At 36.1% G+C, this 8837-nt stretch overlaps 1 protein-coding gene across 1 annotated transcript in view; it reads left to right on the forward strand.

Moving 5' to 3' along the window:
* The window catches only part of LOC106873829 (pleckstrin homology domain-containing family H member 1), a 949845-nt gene that overhangs the window by 936204 nt on the left and 4804 nt on the right, over positions 1-8837 (forward strand). The window contains exons 13-14 of the mRNA XM_052968478.1: positions 2985-3186; positions 5686-5825. Coding sequence (XP_052824438.1) covers positions 2985-3186; positions 5686-5825 — 342 coding nt within the window. The remainder of the gene's footprint in view (positions 1-2984; positions 3187-5685; positions 5826-8837) is intronic.

The following is an 8837-nucleotide window of genomic DNA, read 5'->3' on the forward strand; positions in this document are numbered from 1 at the left end:
TCAAATGTACATTTAAATAACAATGGGTACTCTCGGACGGCTACGGCCGGGTTGGTCTTATGAACTAAAAATTTTTTCGGACGGCTACGGCCGGGTTAGTAACGAAAGGGTTAAACAAGCAAATAATATTTTCTTAAACAATAGATTCACTTATTTTGGTTAGTAACTTATTCATGAGTATACTAACACTAGCGCTGCTGAGGGTAACATTCTTTGCAAATGCACAAAAGCTTTTTTCAGAGTTATTTACTTTGAATTATTATCTCATCTGATTAGCCTGTTATTACATAACATGTTTTGTGATTTTAGTATACATACCTTATCAGTATTTCCTCCTAAGTTCTATATACTCTGGGAATGTATTAAAGCCCTTTTCATTGCTACTTTATCTGAATTCTTACTATCGGGTAATTAATTTCATGTTATTACATAACTGACTTCACAATTTGAATATTCATAACTTATTTGGAATTCCTAAAAACAAGATCCTGTGTAAGACAGTTCACTATCCTCAATAAATGCACAAAAACCGTTTTAAAGGCTATATACTTTTTATTGTTGTTACTGGATTAGTGAAACAATTATGAGATTTGAACCAGGGGGTAAGCCCCACTTTCCTGGGAATTACCGGGTATGTCAGCTAGTCTACTACATATGTGGAAAATCAGTGTGTGTTTGTTTGTGACGTTGTTAGCTAACTCCTTCGTCGTTTTATTGATTTTGATGAGCCTTGACATGTGAGTAGAACTCATGTCCGGAAACCTCATTACATACTTAGATTGTTGAAAACATCGATAATACGGCCCCTGGAAGAGACCTTTATATCTACCTCATATAACTTATTTCTTTTTTTCTTTAACACCCACGGAAAATAATCCATGGCACCTGTGCAATATTTTTTTAAACACTCAAAGAAAATAACCCATTTCATTGTTTATGTTCGATTGCTTTGAATATTGATTTTTTGTGTGTCCTATTTCTAATTTTTGCAGACAATATCACTTTTATACTTTATTTGACATGTGAGTAGAACTTATGTCTGGAAACCTCGTGACATCTGGCTTTGTGCAGCTCCTGGCAAACAGTTTTTGTGGAAACTGGGTTCTAGAAGTGATCATTAAGCAAAAGTAATTTTGGGAGCTGTACTTTTGTGATCCTTTCTAACAATTCGTGTAAAAGTCCATTGGTCCCTATCTGAAAGTTTTGGTTTTCTTCCGGAGTTTTATTTCAATGAGGAGGTTTTTCCCTCTTTCTCAAAGGGTGTCAGTACTTTTGAGACAGTACTTCTTGATACACCAAACATTTCGGTTGTTTTCATCATGCTAGAACCTGCCATATGAGCACCAAAAATTTGACCTCTTTGAAAGTCCGATAGATCTGTCATTTTAATGAATTTTAATTACCTTTTTCTGATGATATCTGAAAAGAAACAGCAATTTTAGCAAAGCATATTAAGCAACACTAATAATAAACCAAAAAACATAAAAATAAACAAGCTTTTGGTGGTTTCATAGATATTTCAAAATTATGATGCTAGGATGCTACGTGTTTCCATTATTTTGTCCAACCCCTGTATATAGATACATACAGTAATGCAAGCACCTGATACTAGCCGGAAGCCTATTTCTTGGAGTATTAGTACTGTTCCTGAATAGGAGGAGGACCAAGAGTCAACTCATAGTGCCCAGGACCATTCTACTCAATATGCTCAGAGCACAAGAAGTGCATGCAAATCTGAAAGCCTTAAGCCACGAGAGCTTGAGGTAGTAGATACTACACATATTGCCTTTTGATTAAAATATATATACATTACTAATACTGAGAGGTAAAATTTATCTCACTTAAACGTAGATGTTCTGTTTGAACAAGTTATACTATGGTAGACATCATGAGAGAAACTCTCATAATGGCTTTTGGTGCAAAATGTGTAGAATGCACTCTTATTTATGTTGCTAGTGGGGAGATAAATTCCCATTATCTCTAGTGCCGAGACCACTAGATCACATGGTTTTGACCTTCTTTAGTCTTGTCAATGATGGACTCTTGGCTGCTAGAGATAACAGCAACACATCTCCCTGCCAGTTATGTATAGAAGGACAATGCCAGAACAGGCATAACTGAATATGCTACCAGTAGCAGATTTGAGATGGACTCATTTGAATGGGGACTTAGATGTGATCCTGGACAACATTCTGGGAGGTAATTACACCTGCTGAAGATATGAAAGCTTTCCAAGCTGGTAGTACTTTTAGTCCACCTTCAAGAGATGAGGTTCCAATATATTTTAAGAAGCTTCTACATCTCAGATGTTGATTTCACATGTGGTGACCACAGTTAGGAACTTAGGTTGATGTAATTTCACATAGATATACTGCCTGGGAAAAAGACATAAAGCTGGAAATTATTTGAAATTATTTGATTGGAAATTATTTAACTGTGTCTCTGCTGGTTCAGGGGTGACTTTGGGCCAGACAACAATAAGAACAACACCAGTTAGTATCTCTAATTAGAGATAAAGACCAGCAAAGATTGAGAAAATGTCAAATGAAATGTAAGAAACCAAAGTCTTAGATTTGAAATGGCACGCAAGAATGGTGTCTGGGGTTTGGAATGTTATATTGTAGATCTAGCAAATCATTCAAGCATGGGACTGACAAAACAATGATGGTGCTGGTGTGGATGACTTATGATGATGACAGTTGTTGTAGTGGTGTGGTAGTAGTGAAGGTGATGGTGATGATGTTGCAGTTGTTTATGATCTTATATTTTCTTCTTTGTATAGAAGATGACATCACTTCTACTACATTGCTCTTCACTATGTTGATCTCTCCATCAACATTGTCATCACCATTATGATCTTCCTCATCAATACCACAATTGTCATGGCCACCACCTAATCATCTCCCCCAAACCACCACTGATAACCCACTGCCACTAGCACTACAAATGATGTTGTAACAGTTATTTTTATTTACTACTTTCAGAAAGCAGCTCAAATCCGCAAATCTCCATTCATGGATGATACTACATCAGACTCATCTGATGACGAGGCATGTACTGGACTATACAGTGGCCAATCAGAGGCAATAGAATCAGTGACCAGCCCAGTTAGTGGACACACATTCAGCTCCCTTTCCATACGAAAGACAGCAATTAACCAGAGTAGCTCTGGTGCTGTTAAGAGAGGTAATTATCTCCACAGTCCTTTGCAAGTGTGTTTCTCTTTCTAGTTTGAATAGATTTTATTTGTAATACCTTAAGTCAAAATAGAAGAAGGGGAAGCAGCATGTATTGTCTTTAGAAAAAGCTCCAAGACTGACAAGTGTAAGTAAAGAAGGAGGCACAAGTCACAGATTAATGCTCATTACCAAATAGAAATTAAAATTTTTAAGTACCTTATTTTCTAGCATATAAGCCAAGCCAAATTGTTCAGACCAAAATATACTGCATAAAAAAGGTAGACAAACTTTATACACTGTGACAACTTTGAAAGACCAAAAATTCCATGCAAAATCCAGCAGGATTTGGAAAGATGGTAACTACAGCATAGAACAAAAATTTTAGTTACTTGTTAATTTCCGTTATAATTACATTGTGTTCATATTGATGTGCAATTATAATCATAAACCACTCAATCATTTTACTATAGCAATTTGTATGCTGGAAAATACAGTATCACAGCTAGACATTAGTGAACTTAGGTGGGTTTCACAAGATCCTGTGTTTGCTTTAGTCACCAATCATGAACTGTAACAAAATTTAGAAGGTATTTAGTACCAACTTGATTTTTTTAAAACTTTGATTTCTTCTGTGTTAGTTAGAAACAAGACTCAGTATTTAGTGCAAAGAAAGAACTAATGATAAAAATATTGAATATATCTTTTGAAAAATTCCTAATGCATAAAATGGAACCATTCCTTCCACTAGCTAGGAATCTATCACTGAATTATGATATAGTGTCTATTCTATTGTCATCAAACCTTGATTTACTTGACATAACTGGTAATACAGCTATCACATGTTACATATTTATTTAATATTTGCTATGTGGATATGAGTGAAACAGGTGATTGTCTATAGATGATAGTGAGTAGTAGATTCTCTGTTAGATTTAATGGTAAGCATTCAGTTGTTCAATCAATTAAACTTCCTAATCATCAAATTAAGGGATAAGTGGCTAAGTATTCTACAGACATGTATATTGTTAACCTGGTAACGCAGCTCTCAAGCTAAATCAGCAAGACACAATATGTAACAAAGTTGGATCTTTGAATTACACGTATGATGAATCTGATGGACCTTCTCACAGTATCTGCTTCCCTAGTTTCTCTCAGAAGTTTCAATCAGTCTAAGGTTAAGGCAAAACATGCATGTAGAAGATGCTGCATAAAGCGACTGAACGCTGTACGTCATGATTTATGATTGCAAAGCAAACTTTGTAATACCTCAGGCATGTCTGTGTCCACTGTATAAATAAAATATCAAATACAATTGCTTATTTCTAGAATGACATTGTATGGTCAGTATGAGAGGCTGGATCTGGCTGGTTTTCATGTAAAACAGGCAGAATATTTGGACTGAGTATATAGCCAGCTTAAATGCTAAAGGTTTAAATTATATTTTCAAAAATCTGTTGTGACCTAGAAACCCTTTCATGGTGTGTCAGTGTTCTGAGTTACATCTAGATACCATTTATATTACACATGTGCAAAGATGCATGCCTGGATTCTACTTTTGCTGTACCAGTGCATTGCAGAACACATAGTTAATGCATGTACTGTTCCAGTGCACCATAGCACACATAGCAACTCCTTTGTACTGCATCCATGCACTGGAGAACACATGGATAATGCAACTTGTGGGGCATTAGTCCAATGCAGCACATCTAGATTCCCCTTGCACTGCATCATGCATAGATATCGCTTATCCTGCACCAGTGCACTGCAGTACATACATATAGATACTTTTGTGCTGCACCTGTGCCACACGACTTATTATCTGAGAACTACTTTAACTGTGTGGTAAGAAGCTTGCATCCCAACAACATGGTTCTGGGTTCAGTCCCATTGCGTGGCACCTTGGACAAGTGTCTTCATCTTTAGCCTCAGGCCAACCAAAGCCTTGTGAGTGAATTTGATTGACTGAAACTGGAAGAGACCTGTCGCGCGCGTGTGTGTGTGTGTGTGTGTGCGTGTGCGTGCATGCGCGCATGTGTGTGTGTATGCGTGTGTGTCAAGAGAGCATATTGTGGGTATGGCAAATTCACTATAAACATTAACCTCACTCATTAATTTAATCACAAATCTTAATGGAAAACCTTTGTTATACCCCTGCTTGAAATTTGGTGGCCTTGCGTGTGGAAGCACACCCAATGCAAAAACCACCATATGCCACTGATATGTGTGAGTGTGTGTGTGTGTGTGTGTCTTTGCATTTATATTTGCATTCTATCATCTCTTGACAACTGCTGTTGGTGTGTTTATGTCTCTCTAACTTAGTAGTTTGACAAAATAGATCCATTAGAATAAATACTGGATTTGATTCATTCAACCAAAAATTCTTCAAGGCAGAATCCCTGCATGGCCACTGTTTAATGACCAAAACAAGTGAAAAAAAAGAAAAAATGGATATAAAAATCCATTTCCAACTGTGACAATTAAGTTTGGTTGTTTTCATTATTTATAGGTGTTTCGTGCCATTCCGAACTCTCAGATATCTCCTGCGACTATGCACTGCCCCCTGATGATACTTCCAGCAAGAGTGATTCAGAGAGTTCGGAACCTGAACAAAAAATACTCAAATATGCGACAGACAGTCGTAAACATGTAAGTTGCATTTTTTCTTATCTATTTGAGGGAAATTGATTTAATAATCACTGTAATTAATTATTGATACAGTCCCCTTCTTTGTTTGCTGTTCAATACATTACCTGTGTCCCTATATTCCCTACCCCTACCAATCTGTCACTCACCTCACATTCTTGTAAATTTACCTGATTGTCTGCTCCCTATCTCCCTCACCTGTACCCCATCCTCATCCACACCCCTCACATTTTCTCTTTTGTATCTTGAAGGTATACCTAACATCTCGTCTCCAACATCTTTTCTCCTTTTACAGCTGAGTTAGCTATGTCTCTCCTTGAATGCAAGACACCTGTTCCTCTATCATACACCTAGCTTTCAACCCTGAGCATAAGCCACCTCTCTCAATACCACATTCCCATTCAATCAAAGGGTCTTGTCTTGTAAGCTACCTGGTGTCTTCACATGTGATACAAAACGAAAAGCACCCAGTACACCCTGTAAAGTAGTTGACATTAGGAAGGGCATCTAGTCATAGAAACCATGAAAAATCAGCTCAACATATGTCTTCACACTTGATGTACCCTGTTAAACCATCCAGTCATACCAGCATGGAATGCAGATGCTAAAGATCCCCCTCCTCCTCTTCCTCCTCCTCTTCCTCCTCCTCTTCCTCCTCCTCCTCCTCCTCTTCCTCCTCCTCTTCCTCCTCCTCTTCCTCCTCCTCTCTTTCTCTTGTGTATATTTTTGGTTCTTGTTTTCTTGATAACATATGGATACAGTTATGGCCATGTGATTATGAAGTTTCCTTATCATCAATCCCATGACATAGAGTTTGAACGTAATGGAAACTTTGCCACATGTTTTCTATGAATAAATCTTAGTCCAGCATTGCATTGTGAATAAAATTTGATCAACAGAAAATAAACGCCACCACATCAATGAGTAAATCGACATTTGTTTTAAAAGCATGTTATTCAGCTGCCCCAACTTTCATAAAAGCACACACACACACACGCACACACACACACACACATTCATATACATATGCATGCACACATATATGCATGCAAGGGTGCACAGACACACACTATGAAGTAGTAGTAGTAGTAGTAAGTCCCCTGGACATTAATGTCTTTGAGTACTAGGATTCACTGGGCCAGTTACCTGGTTTCTATGGCGTATAAGTGACCGAGATCATGACATAGCCCTTGAACAGCACACCAGTCATAGTTGTGTGGTAAGAAGCTTGCTTTCCAACCACATTAGTTCTGAGTTCAGTCCCACTGCATGGCACCTTAAGCAAGTTTTTTTCTACTATATCCTTGAGCTAACCAAACCCTTAACGACTGGTGCTTGTGTGTTTATATCCTCGTAATCTAGTGGTTTGCCAAAAGAGACTGATAGAATAAGTACTAGATTTACAAAGAATAAATCTTGGGGTCGATTTGTTTGACTAAAACCCTCTAAGGCAGTGCTCTAGCATGGCCACAGTTAAATGACTGAAGTAAGTTAAGGATCTTTGCAGTTTCCATCACTGTTTACAATTATCTTTAAAAATAATTATAATGTAATCATATAGATGTAATTTTTGAATCCGAATTTGTTCATTTATTCCAGAAAACTTTTGCAAAAATGTTATATGTGTTCGAAGCTTGATAATTTTTAGAATTTTCAGCCAATCAGAAAACAGCACGTTCACTGCCTCTTCCATCATCAGAGTGTAGGGCACTGGCATGTCAAAACATTAAACTATCTACAGTAAACAAACCAGCAGGAGTTGCTACAAATAAGTCAAAACAGACATTTGTTAGTTAAAGAAATTGAAGAACAAAAGTTTGCAATACACTCTAGGATTTTATATAACAAATTATTTTTCTCATATCTCGTTTTCCACATAAATTCACAAAAATAAGAGTCAACCATCAAACTGTGTGTCCCACACCTGCATTTGTTTCCTACACTCCTTGTGTGCATGCACAGCATCTTTGGTTACTATAGAAACAGATGTGTAAAATACTCACTTCTGATTGGCTAAAATACCCAAAGTTTTCATATTTTAAAGGCTAATGACTTTTTAATTATGGATTTATAGGAAAAATGAATTTCATTTTTATAATCAGTATACAAAACTTACTCCATAGACCAAATTTGAAAACAATTGGAACAAAATTGTAAACAGTGACGAAAACCACAAAGATCCCAACTTAAAGAATTTTAAAAAATGTATACGGTGGTGCTCCAGCATGACCGCAGCCACATGATTGAAACTAGTAAAAGTATATGCACATATATACATATAAATACGCACGCACACACAGTGAAATAAAAATATATGTCTATGTGCAAAGTTGCATCAAAGCAAACAACGCTAACTTGTGAAGTTACATAATTTTAAGCAAAAGGTGTATTAAGTCATTTGATAAACAGAGATGGAATAAATAAGTTACGGATTATTAATTTACGACCTTATACACTATACCATGCCTTAAACAAGAAACAGCAAGTGCCAAGGGAAATAACTCTGTCGAGAAATATGTATAAATGTAATACAATAATTACCTAAAAATTCACAGTGTTGTTGTTGTTGTTATTATTTCAAAAGATATTATGTATTCTATGTATTTTAAATATGTGATTATTTCAAAATTTTACCGAATGAATATGTTTTTATTATGTTTTTAAAGAAAAACATATGCATGTTTACTGAGACAGACGAGAGATAGAAAGGGACATAATTAAAAATTTGTAGGAGTTATTGCCCTTAGATAATTCTTCACTTTGCTGTCTTTTCAATTTGTTTTTCTTTTATATGAAATCCATAGATATAAAAAAAATGACTTATCACATGATTATTTCTAATGACCTAAAGGAAACAAGAAATCCTAAAGGACTCTAAAGCTGAATATAATTATAGATATTTTATAGCGTTGATGCTGCAGCCAAAAGTCTCTGCTTTCATTAATTCACAAATAATTTGCATGAAATAAAATGGAAGAACAAATCTATAATACATAATGTAATATATACATAATA

Source organism: Octopus bimaculoides, chromosome 6, assembly GCF_001194135.2.
Source record: "Octopus bimaculoides isolate UCB-OBI-ISO-001 chromosome 6, ASM119413v2, whole genome shotgun sequence".
In the NCBI taxonomy this organism is placed as follows: Eukaryota; Metazoa; Mollusca; class Cephalopoda; order Octopoda; family Octopodidae; genus Octopus; species Octopus bimaculoides.